We start from the raw sequence: 19,746 nt of genomic DNA, 5'->3' as shown, positions 1-19,746 counted from the left end.
TTTACTTCAGCTCCTCGGCTAAAATATTTTAGTTGGGGGTTCTTATTTTTTTTTGGTTTTCTTTCCTAAAATGGTAAAAACGAGAAGGAAACTATTTACACCCTTTATCTTTATCTGCATCGCACAGTCGCCGAGCTTATACGCAATTTTTGCATTTGGCGCTTATCGCACATCCGCATCTCATCCAAATAGCAACCGACACATTTGCACAATTGCTTGTAACTGACACGTCAGACAGCCAGACAGCCAGCCTGCCAGTAGTCATAGCCAAAGTCGTGACATAGGTAGGAGGAGCCAATCCTTGAATGGGGAAAGCTGCTGAGCGGATGTGGGTACAAGCAAGGCACTTGGAGCCTGCCAACAATGTCTGTATTCAAATGATTTTGTTTAAGGAAGTTGGTGTGTGTGGGAGTGTGTGTGTGTGTGCTAGACAGGTGTGGGACTACAATCTTTGCACTTGAAGCAGATTTATTTTATACGTGCATATATGTAAATGCTGGCAACTTTCTAATGCAATTCACGTGCACACTCAAATGCAGTTGTGCGTGTGGCTTTTTCTCTTTCAGTTGTTTTTTTTATACTCTGTTTTCATGAGAGTTGGCCAAATAGGGTATTATGGTTACGTTCAAATGCAAGTGACAGGCCAAAGGTAGCATCTCCTTCAAGAAGGCTTCTCTTCGCGTCGATCGCAGAGTTTCCCACATACAACAATGAATTTTCCTCAGTGCGAGGCAGCAAAGCAGAAGCCCAGTCTACTCAGTGCAGCGTATTTTCCAGCCAAGCACGCCCGACCAGTGTTCTTCTAGTTGTTGTTTTCTTTTTGTTTTTCACTTTCCTTTTGATATCTAACTGGACTTGCATGCTGCACTCGTTATGCACAGGTAGAGTTCATATAATATGCGAGTGCCTCACTGCGGCTGCCAGGGTAATGCATATATTTTATATGAAATAGTATGAAAATATATGAAAATTGCCCAGATGTCGGTTGGTTCGTTGTTATTCTCTTCCCTCGCTGCCAAGTGCTGTGCGCAGCATTTACAAAAAGCGCTTGAGTTACAGCTATGCAAACAGAGCTGCAGATTAGTTTTTATCTGATCAAAATATTTACAGAGCTTTTGCCTCAACCAATTAACAGCAAGCCAGCCGAGAGAGCAGACTTTAAGTCAGCTTTAAGTCACATGAGCACAAGTGGCCGCAATTTAAGTATTTACTGACTGACTGGCAGGAGCTGCAGGAGCAGAGAAAATGCCTATCGCCCAGCTGGTGATTGTTTCGCATTTTAAATACCCTCACCACAAATATCGAGTTGTATACACTCATGAGTTGCAGTTGCAACTGTAAAATATGATTGCATCGAAGTTTCTTTTAACAAGCAATATTTTCTCCTTGATTTAAGAGAATGTAATAGTAGTTTAATAAGTAATAAGCACTTTATGTGGATGAAAGATACATCAAGAAAATGATGCAAGTTAAGTGCTTAAAGTTTACATGTTTAGTTAAGGGGTGCTAGATTAAAAGGTGATATATCTGATGTATTATACATAAAATTATTGGGAAGTATTCGTTATGATAAATAGGAATATGCAGTAATTATAATGAAGAATTAATGGGTGCACGCGGGAAGCTATCAAATGAAATTATAAAATATTTGATTTTGATTTTGAAATAAATTGAAACAGAAGAGTTGATTTTGTGCAATTGAATTGAAATTGAACATGTGGGTGAATCATAGATTTTATTTGTATCTACCTGAAGTTGGCCTGAATTGCACAAATAAGTTACACACGTATTGAATTTTCAACAATATTCATTTGAGCCCGGCGATGTTGGGTATTTTCTACTATTAAACAATACAACATGTTTTCAAAATCAGATCCAGGTGTGGCTTTGCCTATAAAACTCATACCTTCACAATTAAAAAACAACTATTTGTACAACAGAATTGTATGTAGTTCGTGATGTTGCCAAAAATAAATGAAAAGACAAGCTGCCCCAGGCAAAGGTCAATATTAGTAGGTTTGGCAGGGTATATGGGAGATGAGGCTTCTCTTTTGTGCTGTTTCTTATTTTTTTACTTTGCAAAAGTACAACATTATGGCAGAGCTAAAAAAAAAAGAACAAAATTGAAAAGGCAACAAGGCATTACTAGACGTCGAAACGAGTGACTGGGTCTGGTAATTTTCCCAATCCCTTGTTGGCTCTTCTCGATTTTTTTGTTTGTTTTTTCCTTGATATTGGCGGAGAGACAGCTGCCGTTAATAAGGTGTTGTTGAGCAATTTAATTTTATTGGACTTCTATTTTGGCAGTCAAGCTGACACACACACCCACGCACACCCACACACTCACACACACTTACAGTCCAGCCTGTGCGTACTTTAATTTTAATTGGCCCAACGCACGTGAGCCCAAAAATGTTGTCGTCTTTTGTTGTTGTTGTTGATGTTGTTGATGTTGCATGTGCCCTCTTGTTGTTTTTCTGTCGACATGTTCCTCTATCACATTTCAACAGAGTGCTCTGTGTGTGTGTATTTTGTCGCTTTATTGTTTCGCATATAAATTTGCTCTGAGCTTTTTGCTGTTCGGTTTTTGCAATTTTTTGGGCTGCAAGTCGTTAACATGTTCTTTTTTTTTTTCTTATTTAATGCCATTTTGATGTGGCGCAAAGAAATTTCCACTGGCATTTATTGCCGTAATTAAGTGATGAAAAATGTTTGATATTCTGCCGCCCCCAAAACTCGGCTCTGAATAACGCATTTACCAGTCGGTGCTCCTTCTCCCGCACATTGCCATCAAAGGTCATCAGCATCGACATGGTTATAAATTGTGAACCACTGCCAAACAAAGAGCAATTCACATTGCTCTTAAGTGCCCTTATTCTGTTATTTAGAACGCTTCACCGAATGCTCTAACTTATTCAGATCTCAAATTTATGACCAGCTAAAATAAAGCTCCTGACTTTTGCACCAATTGCAACAGGCGCTTCATTAAATGTTTTTTGTGGAAGCAATTTATATTTTTCTCTTTTTTTTTCGTTTTATAAAAAAAGAAGGTTAAATGCCATAAATTGAATTCTATAAGCAGTCTATTAATTTGATTTTTTTTTGATGCAACTTTATTAGTTTAAATGGATTAACAAATGGCTGATATGTTCAGCCCGCATGTTTAAAATGTTGTTAAGATATCCTGTATTTATAAAATTTTTGAAAAGAGGCATGAATAAATGCAGGAATAAGTGTGTAACACTTAATGGGTTCACTCTATTGAAGTGCTTTTGCCTCTAGAAGCTGTTCCTTAACACCATTCCATTTCCCAAATTTAGTACCTTGCCTTGGGTACATGCTATTTTTTATTATTATCTCCAACTTTTGCACAGGGTACCTTTTATTTGGGCTAGCTGTTACTTGTTGTTACTTGTTTTTATATATAGAGCTTCTTTTTGAAGTTCGTTATAGTATTTTTTTTTGTGCTTTTTAATGCCCGAGTAATGTAAACAAAAACATTGTCGAAGTGCTTGTTTACGAGAAGTGGATATATTTTATAAAAAGCCACTCAAAAATGTGGGCTTGTTTTTGCGGTCTAACGCTTTAAAATAAGGTTGGCTTTTAAAACGCAACACTTCACTTAATCAACTACATGCCCACAAAATGTTGGGCTCTTCAGTGTTAATATGTTATATTAATAATTGTTAAAACTTGTGCAAATAACTTACCAATATTATATACATTCGAAGACCGCAGATGGCCCTTCAACTTATTTTACTATAGTTTTTTTTATTGCCTTTCTTTAGCAGTTGCAATTTTTAGTATCTGTTTAAGTTTCACGCACTTACCATTTAAATGATACATTTCTTTAGCTATCAGAGACTTAATGTTAAACTTTGTTGAGGTACCTTACAGTAATTTTTTATGGCATAACTTTCTTGTTGAGAAAACCTGAAAGTTTCCTTCAAGTTTCAAGTGAATAAAAAGATTTATCGAGAGGGTTCGACTGGAATATCTTCTATACTCAAGCCTTTAATTCAAATGTCGTTGTTGTATAACTTAAAGTGTCTCATAGCTATTTCTTAATTTGCTTACCTTTTTTTTCTTTATTTTTATTTTTTTAAAGAACCTGGGTATTTATTATGCAATTTGCATGTTTACGTTTTTTTTATAGCTTGAGTATAACCCTATAGAGATTTCCGCTAGGGCATTTAATAAAAAAATTTGTAAATAAAATTCTTAAATGCGTGATGTATGAAGTGCCTTTTCAAGCAGCACACCAAGAGGCAGCTTTAAATTAATTTAAGTTAAAATGTTGCCGCTTCCGTAAGATGCTTAAAATTCAATACACGCACTTCCACAGCAAGAGTCCTTTATAAACTTGATAACACTTGGGCCCTATCGTATGATGTGTTCATGCATGCGGGTGTGTGTGCGTGTGCGTGTGCGTGTGTGTGTTTGAGGGTCTTTAACAGAAACTGTCAGCCGGCTGGGAATTTTAATTTGGAAGGCAAACAACAAACATCAGATGAGGCGGCACTGAAAAGACCGACAGGCAAATGCTGTAAAAACATTTAAATTAACGTCTCCTTTAAAACGCTTCACATGGTGTATGTGTGTGTGCTGGCGCATGTGTGCGTGTGTTGAAAAAGCATTCATAAAACGAGCCCATAAATGGCAAAAAGGGTCACACAAACACAAACAAACACGCACGCATGTCCATAAAGATAAAGACCATAACGTGCCCATAAACCGAAAGAGTCTTCGAGTATGTGTGTTATTTTTGCTCTCCTACTTTTTTTCACTGGCTAATGTTGCCGTTAGCCAATAGAGGTGTGCACATACTTACCCGAAAAACGGACGATGAGCAGGATGGAAACAATTTTCCAAACTGCCCAACGGGCGTATGCGTAATATTGCATTTGGGCTTCGATTAATGTCAGCAGCAGCCGTTGCATTGGCATTCGCATAGTTCGTTCCCATTTACAGATACATTCATATTGAACCTTTATTCATTGTTATATAGTTAAATAACATTTGCATTTTTCTCGTACATTGAATGTATTTAAAAATATTTTTTTTTTTTTAAATTTATAACTGCAAAACTTAACTAAATACTTGTAAACAATGCTAAATCAAAATTTAGCTGTAATTTTAATTACAATTAATTTGTATGTATTTATGCTTGTATTTGTTTATTTTTGTTTAGCGGGGGCAATTGTCAGTAATTTTTAATTGTTAGCTATAATTAAACAAAGCTCTGAAGTGTGAGCATTATATTTATTTAACTTTAATTTATTTTATTTGTTTTTTTTTTTGGCAGAGATATGTTTATTTTACAGTTTACAACTAGAAGTACGAATAGTAACTATTATAATATTTAATACATACATATATTCTGCTCGATTAGAATGCCAAAAACATGTTCTAATTAATTATATTATTTTTAATGAATAACACGTTTGCTTTGGATGATTTTGGTTGCTGCTCTTTAAGTTTTTGGGCGTTGCAAAATTAGCTAAATTATTGCGTACGCTATTTAAATTTAAATTCAATTTATGGCTACCTCTATTTCCCTCTCTCTCGCTCTCGCTCTCACTCTCTGCTAAAACGCATGACTTACAACAAAATGGCGACGCGCTGCTTGTTTACCTATGCACAAATTTATGTGTTTGTGTTTTTGTGTGTGTGTGTGCGTGATTGTGTGTTTGCCAAGTGCAAAATATTCACAACATGGGGCTCATTATAGTTGCAAATACTTAGCACTGGCTTGCAATGCTAATCGCTGACCGTCCCTTTTAGGCTTCACTGTAATCAGGCGTTTTAGTCAAACGGCTCCAGTTATTATTATTATTGTTGTGTTTTAAGCGCATAATATATGTATGTATATCAAGTTAGTTGCTATATTAATACAATTAAATTTCATAAAGTCTTTTGTTATTTAATTTCCATTAACATAATCATTTATCGATTTGCGATCAAAGAACACTCCTCACGTCCTATACAGAAACCTCCTTGGTGTATTTGGACCGATCATTCAGATCGAGCATCAGCTTGTCGGGTCGCTTGGGTCGACCCGACCCGCTGCCGCTCGTCTTGTCCGTTTGGCTAGTCGAATTGTTTGATGCGTTCGACACGTTGCCCAGCGACATGGTCGCCTCGGCTGATGGCTGTGCCATCGGCTCACTATCGCTGTCTCCACCGCCCCCACCCGCTGCCAATGCCAAGATGTTGCTCGTGTACAGGGCTATGTCATCCGTGGAGCGTGCCACCTTGGCCACAGCTACACAACTGACAACCGTCTCGGTACGATCCAGCAGCTCGCTGCTTCTCGTTTGAGTTGGCGGCGCCAGTGGCTCGGCCTGTGTACAGCTGCCGCTGCGTCTTCTACCGGCCGGGGCCGGCTTATCGCTAAGCCTATACTTACTTCTACAGTTATCACAAATTTGATACGAAATGCTAACCTCGGCCTCGAGTAGGTTGCGAGCGCCACGTTTGCAGCTGCTGGGCGGCGTATTGGTGGCTGCTGTGCGCGTGGCAGCGGGTCGTCGCCGCTGCGTCTGCGTCTGGTCTAGATCCTCCGACTGGGAGCACATGCAATCCAGCTTGATATTGGCGAAGCTCAGGCTGCCCTCTTGCTGTGGGGAGCCCAGCTGCTCGCAGGCGCTGCGCGGCGGACAGCAATAGTAGTGCTCCTTGGACGCGTCCAGGCAGCGGCTGCAGATGATGTGCCCGTCGGCGCTGCGGCGCAGCAGCAGCTGTTCACGGAAATCATCGCCGCTCAGCTCCGTATTGGTGGCGCGCTCCTCGTAGGCAGCTGTGGGCGTCGGTGTTGCCGTCGAGGGCGGCGTCTCTAGCACCATGTTGGGTATGCTGCCACGCGCAGCGGCCGCAGCGGCTGCAGCTCTGCCATTGGCATTGTTGTTCTGCTGCAGCTGCTGGCTGTACTTTTGCATCTCGGCGTTGAGTGCCAGCAGCGGCAGCGCACCTTGCCGCGTGGCAGTTGACGCATTGCCGCTGGTGGCATGTGTGGCGGCGGCAGCGACTATCATCATGCCACCTGGCGTCTTGAGACCATCCAGCAGGCTCGATATGGTCATCACAGCCACGCCCTTGGGCGGTGCCATTTCCTGTATGCGCTGCAGCTGCATGCTCAGCTGTCGAATCTCCTCGAGGGCCTCCTGGTCGGACAGCTTGGTTTCTGCAAATGGAAATGGTTGGCTTGATGAAATCGTACGGTTTCTCAGCCCCAAACAATTACAATTGCTGAATAAGTGCGGCAGCCACACAAAAAGCGTCGTTTACACGCAGCCTCAACTTTCAACTGGAAAAGTTGCCAGCCCAGTCCGGTTCGGCTCGGCCCAGATGCCCCCTCACAACTTTTGCACTAAAAAAGTTGCGCTCGTGTCAGAAGTTGCGCTGGCATAAGTAATGCCAGCTCGTCCCGCACCGCAACGCCCTGCGCCGCCCCTCGCCCCAGCGAGGACAATTTAAATGCGTATTCCTGTAGCTGTGGCAGGCAACAAAACAGGCAACATGGAAATGAAAATGGACGCTGTTGCGGCTATGAGTTGTGGGTTCTGGGTTCTTTCTTTCACTCAAGACAGCCTACAGTGTGTGAGTGTGTGTTTTGTGGTGTGTGTGTGTGTGTGTGTGTGTGGGCATGGGTTTGCTGTTTGGACGATGATAAATGGCCGTTCAATTCAACTGAAAGCCTGTCAGTGTGATTTAAGTGAGTCCACTCAGCGCCACTTGACGCGACTTTCGAATACAAAAAAAAAATAAAAAGAGAAAATAAAAGAAAGTGGCAACTTTTTGGTGGCTGGATTTAGATTTATGGCTGTGAAATTAAGCGAGAGCAGCGGCAGTGGCCAGAATTGAATTTATTATGTGCCCCTGCCCCAATGCAAGTTCTCTACATATTTGCACAAAAAATATTTAAAATTCACCACACAAATCCAAATTGTGTGTGTGTGTGTGTGAGTCGGGTATATTTGGCATCGTTGTTATTGTTTAATTTAAATATGCAAATTGATGGCAGGCCGCTTAAAAACGCGCACGCAATATAAGCGCGTCTCTAGCGCAAAAATGTTTTGAAATTTAACGCACAATTTAACTAACGTCTTGCGGTGGCAGCAGACGCTACCAAAATAGAAATACGAGCAATAAAAAATTAAATATAAAAAAAAGGCGCCAATGAGAAAAGGTCGCTCATAAAGCATTAAAACATAAAGCGTCAGTTTCTCTCTCTGTCTCTCTCTTTCTGTTGGTAATAAACATCGCCGGCAAATTAAATTGCGGCACTAGACACAAACCGCTCGTAACTCGTCTGAATTACGCCCAATAATAACTTTTCTACGGATCTTAATCAGTTTGGGTGCCACGCCCAGCTGTTTTAGCCGCCCCCCATTCGATGCGGAACTGCAAAAGTTTTGCCACCGTCAAATTTGAACTACCTCGCCATTAAATCAGTGATTCGCTATTTGGCGACATCCTATCAAAAGAACATCATCAGGCATTGAGAGACTTCTGGGAATAGACCCTTAACAAATTTCGTGGCTCTTGTGCCAACGTTCAACATAAATAAATAAATGTATCTTTGAGATCTACTCGGAAGTTTTCGCATGGCTGCTGTTGCTTCCTGCCACACACAAAGGCACACACACACATACACGCACACACACACACGGCAGCTGTTAAGGTTAACCGCATCAAGCATTTGCGACATTTTGTGCGCACATAAATCAACGTTGAAGTTGACATAAGATAACTGCGAATATTCGAGCATATTCATATGCCATGCATATGTATATATATATAGTTATTTATTTTTATGTTTTTTTTTTCATAGGGCTTCGATCCCTGAACTAAGCGCACTACGCAAGCATTTAAAGCTGGCCAACGATGCCAGCGATAAGCTGACGCCACTCGCAATCTGTTTATTTTTTAATTCGCCAAATAGAGTGCCATAAATAAAAGTCCAAACGCCAGACAGACGAGTTGACTTAATCAGCATGCTTGAACTGCGTGTTGCCGTGCATAAATTCGGTCGGGCAATTGTGGCGCCACACGGCCAACATAGAACATTTGTCAAAGCGGACAAGTAGCAATTTTCTGGCTGTCAGGACACGTCTCGTTAGTCATAAGCATCGATATGCAGTCGCCTTCTGTTGGCCATAATGATGCAATTAGTTACCTGCCGAAGTGGTGCCAGCTGCAGGCGCCGTTGATGTTGTCACCGAACTGGGATGGGCGAAGGTGCGCACTTGTGGTCGAAAATTGAATTTGGCACCCGATGCCTTGGCGCCCATGCCAATGTTCTCCTGATGCGACTTCCCGCTGCGCAGCACAATGTAAACCTGTGTGCGAGTGAAAAAAAAGAAAAGAAAATGGACAACAGCTACAATCCAAATAATCGCTCAAGTGTTTGCGGTACTACGTACCTTGCTGCCAAAAATGAGAGCCAGCAGCAGGGTCACCGTCAGCTGTGTGTGGCAAAAGAATATGATATAGAGCAGATCCGGATTGGCCGGCGACTGCAGGAAGAGCCTGCCAAGGATAAACAAAAAGCATGGTAAACATTTAATCAAAGAAAGCTCAACAATAATACGAAAAGCGCAATCGAAATTGAAATCGAAAGCGAATGCAAGTCCAGAATATTGAGTTTTGCTCTTACTGACAATTGGAAACTTGGTTCTTGGTACTTGGTACTTACATGGACACGTTGAGGAAGCAGGTGAGCAGGAACTCGTTGTATATGGCCATTGATATGAAGCGGCTCTCATTGAATTCCGAGGGAGCCTTCCGCACCATGATACAGAGTCGGACGCCCCAGGCCAAGAATAATACTTCCACTGTTTTTGACGGTACGGGTAAAAGAGAACCGGGCACAGGGCACAGATTTTTGCTGGTTAGTTGATTGCTTTGTGCATTTGTCTGGCTTTTAGCTTTGGCTTGGAATTTTAATTAAAAACTTCAGCACTCAACGTGTGCGCCAGCTGCTTAATTAGAAGGCAATGTCTACGAGCCTTATGATTATATTATGTATTATATTTACATGATGGTGTTCACAGTATTCTTTATGAAACGAACAAAAAATCATTCAACACACGTTTAACAAACACACAAAGTTGCGACTGATTTTCAATTATTGTTGCCCTGAACACGAATTTGCAGCATACCTTTCAGCGCAAAGTAGCAAAATTAATGCACTCGACACGCAGCCGTTTGCCCTTCTTTTTTTTTTAATGCGCATGTCGTGTTGTCCCATGCAAAGCGCACTTTAATAAAAAAAAGTTATTTAAGACCCGATTTTTACCGTTGTCATAGTGCAGGCAGTCATCAATGCAGCAAAGAGCATAGATACCTTTGCTGGGTATCGAAGTTTTTTAATTAGCACAGCTGCCACTTGCTTCAGCAATGCCTTTGTGGCTGCCACTCTTTGCTGCTCGGCTTTTCCTTTTCATATCGAAGCACTACTATCAGTCTATTCTATACGCCGGGCAATCAGCCAGCGGCCAGCACAAGTGCTGAGGGCAACTGCATAGCTCTGACTATGATTTATGAGTCGCATTTTAATAATAACAAATTTAGAACAAAAATTAAACTCCCTTGCATGAATTTATACTAGTTTTTCCTATTTAATTTCAATTAAAAACTTAAGCTAGATGTTTGCAATTAAAATTCGTCATTTCTAGTTTTAAATTTGCTGAGGGCTTTTCTTTTTGTTGGAAACTTTAGAAAATTAATTATAAATGCAACTTTTTGTTTATATTATAATTCATTTAGCTTTGTTTAATTAATTATGATTGTTTTCCTTTGATTATAATAAATTAAATAATAAGAAATATGAAATTTAATAAAATTCTGCGATCTTTCTCGAGTTGGTCAGACGCTGAGCCAAATGCATTTTACAGGCTTGTGACATCGTATTTGCCAAGCACACAGATTATGTCATCAGACGTCAACCAATCGGCTTGTCAGCTAGTCAGTCAGTCAATCACTCAGTTTATCAGTCATCAGTCAGTCAATCAGTTAGTCAGTCTGTTTGTTATTCACTGCGTTAGTCAGTTACTCAGTCAGTGCCATCGCATATACTATATTAAGATATTTTTTTCTATTAAAATTTTTATTTTTTTTATTCCCTGATAAAATAAACTTTAATCTTATTCAGCCAACTATTGTTATAGTAAATCTATCTGTAAAGTATATCATTCTCAGAAAATGCCTTTTTAATTCGGTTCATGTGAACTCAAAAAAGGCGCTCACAATGGACAGCAAATGGGCATTTTGTGAATGGCAACTATTGCACTGTATGCGGCTGACTTGCAATTTGCGAATAAGCGCTATACAGTCCGAGTCCGTGGGAGCTGCCTTTTGACGCATCACAATGGGGGCCACACAGTCGCACAAAAAGTCGCATTTAGCTGCTGCACTGGCTGCTGGAACAGCGGTCTGTGGCCTCGTGACTGGATTTTAATTTAAGCCCGTAGCACACACATGTTGTCAGCCGCCCTTTGCCCGTTGTCCTGGCTACGTTGGCATTTCAATATTTTTGCACTTTGCCTTATGTATTTCTTTTGCCATGGCACACGGTGCGTATGCGTAATACTGCCTGCTGTTATTTTTTGCAGCTATCGCTTTGTGTGTGTGTGTGTGTGTGTGCGTGCTTGTGTGTTGGGTATGATTTTAAGTGGCTTCAGGCTCAATCAAGTGTACTTTATCATGTGTGCCAAGCATATCAAATTATTTTTGAATCTCTCTCTCTCTCTCTCTGTCCTATCTCTCTGTACTTACTCGATGTAAATGTATAGTCCCACCAATCGGTTTTGCATAGAAACGCTTTAAGGTCATCCGCAGTGCGTCCGACGACAACGTCCGGTGGCGATACCAAAGTCCGCACCAGCAAACATGTCCCAATGGCACCGCAGATTATGCCCAGTCGCTTGAGCAGCGCCGCATCTGTTATTTTGACAGCCTTCGCGGAGCGCACGCGGAATATCACCGAGATGCTGCACAAGATTTGGTTATGGAACAGAAATGATTAAAACGAACAGAAATGGGTTTCTACGGCACGCCGAAGCTTGAATACCCTTTTAGAAATGAGGCTTAGCAGTGTCCTTTATATGAAAGTCCTGTTCAGACCGACTGTTTCTGTAAAGTTGCTTAAAGTTGTTCGCTCTGACATCATTTCGCAGATATTTTAAGAGAATTGTGAAGTTCATATTTGCTTAGCCGGGAAATGATATCTTGAAAAGCATCTCAGTTCTTGATACTGAATATATATATTACTTATATTGTTGGAAACGTTTCCTTCTATACGTTTCACATTTCGTAACTAAGCTATAATACCCTCTCTAAGTGTATAAAAATGCATGCGTTGCCAACTTACCGCCAGGTTTTCAACATCAGTGCACCGTAGGTTAGGGAGAAGCCAATCTCGCGCAGCCAGATGCGTGCGGTGCATGTGTAGAGATTCGGATTCGGGTACATGACAATGTTCTGTGTTGGGGATAACAAAAAAAAAGAAGTAAATGCAAATAACTTAGACCACTCGAATGCCTGATTGTTGTCAGACCGTTTGGCCACTTAGAATTGCAAAATACAAATTTATTTCCAATCGCAAATGTTTGGCTGTTGCCAACGTCCTGTGACAGGAACAGGAGCCAGACCCATAAATGCGAATAGGAAATAGCAAAAGAAATAGGTACGACAACATTTTGTTCGTTCAACTGTAAATTTTGAGCTATTCGAGCACAACAAAAGTCAACATTTTGCATGAAATGTTTTTTTTTTTTGTATTGTTGCTAGCTGTGCGTAAAATGTAATGTATTTCCGTTTATTCTGAAATATTAATAAATCGAGAGCCCAGTCAAAAACAACAACAACATCAGGAGATAGAAATCATTGCTTCCTGCCACTAAGCACAATTTAAAAAATCATAAAGCAACGAAATGCCTTTCCCCCGCACTTGTATCTTTGGTTGGGGCTTCACTTATTGTGTTGCCAAGTGGCAAGCACCTCGCTTCAGATAAATAGCACAATATATCTTTTGCCTCGCATTGTCTGCTGTTGGCATGTATACACACATATATGTATGTTTAAATATATATATATATATATATATGTGTGTGTGTGTGTGTGGATAACGATGAACTCTCGTTTAAAGCTCTTTATTTGGCCAGTGTGGCATTATTTTTTGAGTCACGAGCCATAAATCAATCAAATTAAATTGTAAAGTAATCTATTTGAATTGGGTCCTGGTCATTGTTACGTGCTGAGTCGGTTTTTCTTAGCTCAAATTCATAGCTTTATCTAGCTACTAGTTATGCAAATTGTATTCCATAATGGATATGACAATTTTGCCCACAATAAATCGAGTTCATCCTAAATAAACTTATTTACCTGTGGGCGAGTGTATAAAATTCCAAAAAATAATAAATACAAAATATAATGCTTGACTGCTCGAGTCCTTTGCTAGTGGAGTTTTCCCTTTTGTCTTTCAACTGCTACCCAATTGATTCAAGTGTGTCCAAGCAATTTAATCTGCTGATGTTGAGTCAATTAGGTATTGGAAACAAATTTTAGCCGACTACGGTATACTCTGTTTACAGAATATAATTCGGATCGGTCTCTATAAAAGAGCCACCTGTCAGATTTCGAACTGCAAGGCATATAGGGCTTCAGGGTTTGACTGGGCTTCAGGGTTGAACCATTTGTCCGGAGCCTTACAATAAAAAAAAAATTATTTTTTTTTAATTTTAAAAACTTGTAATAAATAAAAATTTAACATTTTCTCTTATATTCGAAACCATCTCTAGAAAATATTATATACTAATTCCAACTCCTAATATATAAGAAAATCTATTAATATGATTCGAAATTTTCAAAAGTTTTCTTCAAAATGTTATAAATTAGTGCATTTTTTCTAAATGGGATGCACTTTTTTAGTCTTGCAAATTAATTTATTTCAAAAATGTTTTTTATTTTATGGCCGTTTTTCAAAAGTTTAGGAAATCTATTTTTTAAATGTAGTTTGCTTCAAATATTTTTAATTTGGATTACTTGAAATCTGATTCAAGTAACTAAAATAAATTAAAAATTTTCATGCTTAGACATTATCAAACCAATATACTCTACTTCGCTTAGTGTGAAAACGAAATATATGCGCTGCTATCAATTATAAGTGTTCTACCCCTTTCGCATATTATTCAAATAGACAAACAAAAACTTTCACAAAATCTACTTGTTTTAAGTATGCAATGAAGTTCAACAAGCTGTAAACTGTGTTGAGTATTTTAGGTCTAGCTTAAATCTATGCCCAAATTATATTCGAATTGGCTTACCGTGCAGTAGATGAAGAAGGCGCCCAGTGCGATGACCCGTAAAAGAGCTGGACTAGCGGCGCGCACAACCTGAAAATGGTTAAATACAAAAAGTTGTTGAATGGCTTAAGACTAGTTTGAAGGCAGCTATCGTATATCAGCTGAGTGCTGAGCGGAATAAGAGTTAAGCACGTGGCGTGGCTTAGCTTAAATTCAAAATTGAAATCGTCTCATCTGCACAATTGCGCATAGCACCAAACACAAGGAGGTCACCCAAAAGGCGGATAGCGTAGAGCTATTTACTACCAGTCGCAGTCACACTTGGCTGCTTGTTAGACTGAGTAGGACTTAGCGGCATTTAATTAGTTTTGAACTGGCACTGCCGACGGGGGCACTGTAGAATCTACTAGCGACATCGACCTCGAGAGACGCCGACATTAATGCGACAGAATCGCATTTGAAATAAAAACAGTTTAGTTGGCTGACTGCGCTGATTCGCACCACTGAGGCACAGACAGAAGCAACAGGGGCAAAGGAAATTTAATAATTCACTCTGCTTACATATAGAATGTACACATAGCTGTACTACGTACGACTTTCACTCCCACAATCCCCCCCTTGTAAAGTTCAAAACGGTTTAAAACTATACGCCAGAGACTGTGTCTGCTCCATGGACGAACCTAATGAGCGCTCAAGTGGCATCGGACTGGCCGCGTTCTGCAGTCTGAAGTCGCTGGATAACTCTCTCTATCTCTCTCTGTCTGTGTGTGTGAATGTTTGCACTTCCGTTTATGCGGAACCATATCCTTTTCCGTTATTGTTGGTCCACCACGAGCACACGGACACGGAAAAAACACAGACGCACGCAGCACGTACAAAATTAACTTGAAACTAACAATGCTAAGCAGCTTAGCATTCCAATGACAGCAGCTTAGGTTGGCCTCGTCCAGCAGCTGACAGCGCAGCCAGTTGACAACGGCGCTAAAGTCAATTTTGCTTAAGCCCCTCCACAGTTCGAGCGCTGGCTTATAAAAAGTTCGCTGGCCATTTTAAACAAGCGAGGGGGGAGGATAAAAACACTGAAAATGTACTAGCCCAGCACTTAATACAGAGCCAACAGAATAATTCTATTTGGCCCATTGCTGAGAATTGTGAGACGTGTGCTGGCCACTTACCTTGACTTGTTGATAGCGAAATGTGAACCAGGCGGCCGGTGGCAGCAGGCCGATGACGATGCAGGCCAGCGCCAGGATGCTGCTGCGCATGGGCCAATTGAGGGCGGCAATGCAGGGCGAGGCATCTTCACAGGAGTCACAGCCCTCGGCACAGGGCTGGCATTCGTATTCGTTGTTGCTGTTATACGTTGAGTTCTTGCCCTGCGGAAATGAGCCGGAGATATGGGGGTTACATTTTAAATGAGAGTTTCGGTTAAGCGTTGCCAATTACTGCAAGCACACCTGACTCAGCGGATTCTGTTATTCTGTGCTGCTTCCGTTACCATTACACAGAAGATGTGTTGATGGTAATTTATACCATAATACCTTTCAACCTACCAGCATCAGTTTCTCGTACTCCTCCTCAAGCAGGCTGCCATTGAAGAACTTGTGCAGCGAGGCGACGTCGGGAAAGTAAAAGCCCTTGCGGCACAGGCATTTGTAGGAGCCACGCCGAAAGCCCAGACCCATAATCGGCTCGCACTGTGCAAGGTGAGAGTGGAATTGAAAGTGGAAAGTGCAAATGAAAATGAAAATGAATGTGATAGCAATTGACTTCTGATTGCGGCTCTAACGTATTTTAACTACCCACCATGGTGGTGCGCTGTTTACACTTGTCGGTGCCGGCAAAAATGTTCAGCGGTCGCTTCGTGCCGGGCGTATGCCGCTGCGGGCATTGGTCGATGTCCACGCGTCGCAGGTCAATATCAATGCCAGATGTGCCCCTGAAAGTAGGCAACAATGAGCAGACAGAATGAGAAAGAGTCGCATTGATCATTGGAGGGCATTAAAAATGTATGTTATTAATCTATCAATTTAACAATCAACTGGGCGGCACTTAAGCCAAATGGCGTCATTTATAAAATCAATTCAATAAAACGTGCAGCCAGCGGCTCATATTTATGTATTCGTAAGTAAATAAGTGAGTGTGTATGTATGTGGGGTCGGGCCAGTCCAGTCCAAGCCAGACCAAAGGGCATTCTGTGCCCAGCCACTGGATCGCATTTTGTTGTGTGTGTTGGCTACGTTTTATTTTTTTTATATTTTTGTTTTGTACTGCGAGCGATAACAAACAATAAATTCCGCCTTTGATTGCGCATATGCGCGTGTATGTGTGTGAGTCGGAAATAGAAAGGATAAAGGATAAAGGCCAGGCGGAAACTAACAAGCGTGTTATGGTTCCGGTTTCTCAATGAAAACGAACGCAAAAAAATAGTAGAAAATTATTTTCTTGTCCTACCGCTGTCGCTGCCTGCTGCCCTGTCGTTTCACAAAGACATAAAGCCATGAAAAGGGTGCACTAAGTCCGCCACCCGACAGCCAACAGCCGACAGCCGTTAAAGCCAACCCAGACGACTCGCACAACAGTCTAGAAATTCTATATGTGTACGCATTGGCATGGGCATCCGACAACACCCAATTACACGCATTCCCAAGCAGCCAGGCCAGGCCAGCCGGAACACATCTAGAATTTTACGCATAATCCAAGGTTTACATTGGCACAGTGTCCCGAAACTACATATTATTCAAGTTAATTTTTTTATTTAGACTATGCAAACAACCAAAGCAATTATAATAGCTTAATTGTAGCCAGAGAGTCTATATGGCATGAGTTGGATTTGGTTCCATAAACTTAGATAGGTTTATATAAAATTACAAGAAAATTTTAAAGTTTTAGCAGTTTCTGCCGTACTTGTGTGTTTTTTAAGTGTCGATTTTACTTTTTCATTTTATAAAAAAACATTTGTTATAATAGTTTTTTTCTAATAAGGTATTATTGATTATATATTTATTTTATTATATGATTATTTATTTATTAAATTTTTTTTATTAAATGATTATTTATTATTACATATATTTTTATTACCTTTATTTTTTTCTCTTATTATATTTTATACTTCGTTTTTTTTTGTAATATTCTTTCCAAACGAAAATCGTTTAAAAAGTATTTTAATATATGCGGGTCGTTTAATTTCATTCAATTTGAACACAATTATTTTCGAATCTTTTAAATTTTTGCGGTTCAAATTGATGCATAAAAATAATGGTTGATTGTGGTTTTTGATTGATTGATAGCTTTATGTTTGCATAACATCAGAATAAATCATTAATTTAAATAGGCTTATATATGTATTCTCTTTAATGTATTCTTCGAGCCTTTTATAATGCTTGGAACAGTTTAACCAGCCTGTATTTGTATGTGTATTATTTTGTATAGTTCGTTGTTAATTGCCTTTCAATTAAAAAAAGAACAAACTGACAATTTATTTAATTAAATTCAATGGGAAAAGTTATACACACATATATATATATATATATATATATATATATATAATTTTTAATTGCAATTTAAAAATATTTTGTTTGCCCAATGTGCCTCGTGTCGTCTGCCCGTCTAAACGACGCATCAGTTGGGAGACCTTTTCTCTTTTTTAACACACACTGTGGCACACACACTGCGGCACACATAGTTAGGCCTAATGTGCGGGTCCCGGGTCCCGGATCCCGTGCCGTATCGGGTCCGGAGTTTCATGCGGCTGTCAGTTAATATTGACATATCAGTTTGTATTTATTTGATTGTTTCTGACAACTTATTGATTGCAAAAAGGGATATCTGGGCGCATCGGGGCGCAGTATGTAGCAGGACTACACAATGCCCATATTACATTATAATAATGATTATGTTAATTCTCCTGTAGTTGATCCCCGAACGCCTTTGTGTGTCGCACGACAAGGATCATTTTCTCATTGCCATTCTTATTTGCTTGCCTTTTATTTCCTGTGGTTTCGTTTTGTCAGCGCTGCTGATGTGGCTGTTGTTGCTGCTGTTGTTGTTGACAGTTTTGAAGATAATTTGTAAACGGATATCGGAAAATAAGCTTATCGAGCTGACCGGGTATCTGCCCCAATGAGTTTTGTGCGGCTCATATTGATTTATTACTTTGCCGCCGTTGGCAGTGTCTGCGTGAAGAGGATACATTGGCCAGTTTTAATAGCAGCAGTCACATTGCTGATGTGGCAATGTGCCGTGCCTGGTGGCGTATACTTGATGTGCCTTTGATTAAGTGTGGCCCAATGCCTACAAATGAGCTGTCAATTAATTGCTGTCGTCAGATTTTCCGCTTCCGCTTCCAATTCTGTTTTTATTTAAATGCCTGTTGATTTTCAATTTTGTCGCGGAAGAATAAACAATGCGGATGCCATGGCTTTTATTAAGCTTTTTACGTTCTTGGCCTTGTACTGGGCCATGGGGTCACTTGTGCCTCAGCGTTCAGCTGATTAGCATAATTGGTTTTGCCAGCTTGCGCTTGTAGCTGGCTTTGCTCAGCGTAGTCGTATTCGAAAATTGCCTAATTAAATGTTGGCTTTACGTGTAGCAGCTGGCAACAGTCCATAGAAACTTGAAATACACTTAATTTGCGTATTTTAAAAGGGTATATTTATATTGTTGTCAGTGTTTGAAGTAAATTTCATCTAAATATTTGACTAGACAATAGCAAACAAGAACAGGATGCAGTAAATGGATACACGCGGTAGCTACTAAGCTGGAGCTGTGTGTGTGAAACAAATACTTAAGCCCAGCCAAGCACGTGCACAGCTCACGGAATACGTGCACAGCTGAAATGCATTCTTGCAGCTTAAACAGAAAAACCTGACACACACGCACAGCACGTGCGCGCCATTTAAAAATTGTGACAGCTAATACGCATACGCTACTACACACACTTGTTTGTGTGTGTGTGTGTGCGTGTGCTGTTGTCGAGTGCATTAAGTGTGCTCTGCTGGTGGTAGTGCGTATTTTGGCTATGGGCACAACATCACATAAGTGTGTGTATGTGGCAAATGCCAGACCCTTTCACTTCTCAACACACGCACGCAGTTTGTAAACAACTCGCCTGGTTGGATTTGTTGGCGCATTACGTATACGCCATGCACGCACTTATTTGCCAATGTGCGGCAAACTACTTCACACGACAGTCAGGCGTGTGTGCGGCCTCAACTAATGCACATAATCGGCTTCACTTTTGCAGTTTTCACCTCGATGACATTGTTGGTAAGCCATCCAAATATGCGGTTACATGCCTAAAATTGATCACAAAATTGTGCACAGGCAGAAACGAGGCTATGCAAATGCCAAATTTAATAGTTGAACTACGTTCAGTTCGTCTACATTTTTAATAGCCTAATAAACTGTAGGCCCGTCTATTTGTATAACAGCTCTACAT

At 40.4% G+C, this 19,746-nt stretch overlaps 1 protein-coding gene across 4 annotated transcripts in view; it reads right to left on the bottom strand.

Moving 5' to 3' along the window:
- Positions 1-5,902: 5,902 nt before the first annotated feature.
- LOC135432060 (probable G-protein coupled receptor CG31760) overlaps positions 5,903-19,746 on the bottom strand; it is a 58,349-nt gene continuing 44,505 nt past the window's right edge. For 2 of the 4 annotated variants that reach the window (XM_064687521.1, XM_064687524.1), the window contains 10 exons: positions 16,113-16,245; positions 15,860-16,003; positions 15,482-15,682; positions 14,328-14,396; positions 12,374-12,483; positions 11,779-11,993; positions 9,698-9,836; positions 9,426-9,531; positions 9,179-9,341; positions 5,903-7,183 (listed from right to left, as the gene is read on the bottom strand). In XM_064687521.1, coding sequence (XP_064543591.1) covers positions 5,982-7,183; positions 9,179-9,341; positions 9,426-9,531; positions 9,698-9,836; positions 11,779-11,993; positions 12,374-12,483; positions 14,328-14,396; positions 15,482-15,682; positions 15,860-16,003; positions 16,113-16,245 — 2,482 coding nt within the window. In that variant the 3' untranslated portion in view covers positions 5,903-5,981. Of the gene's footprint in view, positions 7,184-8,944; positions 9,101-9,178; positions 9,342-9,425; positions 9,532-9,697; positions 9,837-11,778; positions 11,994-12,373; positions 12,484-14,327; positions 14,397-15,481; positions 15,683-15,859; positions 16,004-16,112; positions 16,246-16,760; positions 16,837-19,746 lie in introns of those variants that run through there. The other 2 variants (XM_064687525.1, XM_064687523.1) reach the window with 2 other exon arrangements.

Source organism: Drosophila montana, unplaced genomic scaffold, assembly GCF_035044405.1.
Source record: "Drosophila montana isolate Dmon_TW-CO22-7 unplaced genomic scaffold, ASM3504440v1 contig_3200_1, whole genome shotgun sequence".
In the NCBI taxonomy this organism is placed as follows: Eukaryota; Metazoa; Arthropoda; class Insecta; order Diptera; family Drosophilidae; genus Drosophila; species Drosophila montana.
Note: the sequence above shows the minus strand (reverse complement) of the source record. Positions and strands in the feature narration are given on the sequence as shown.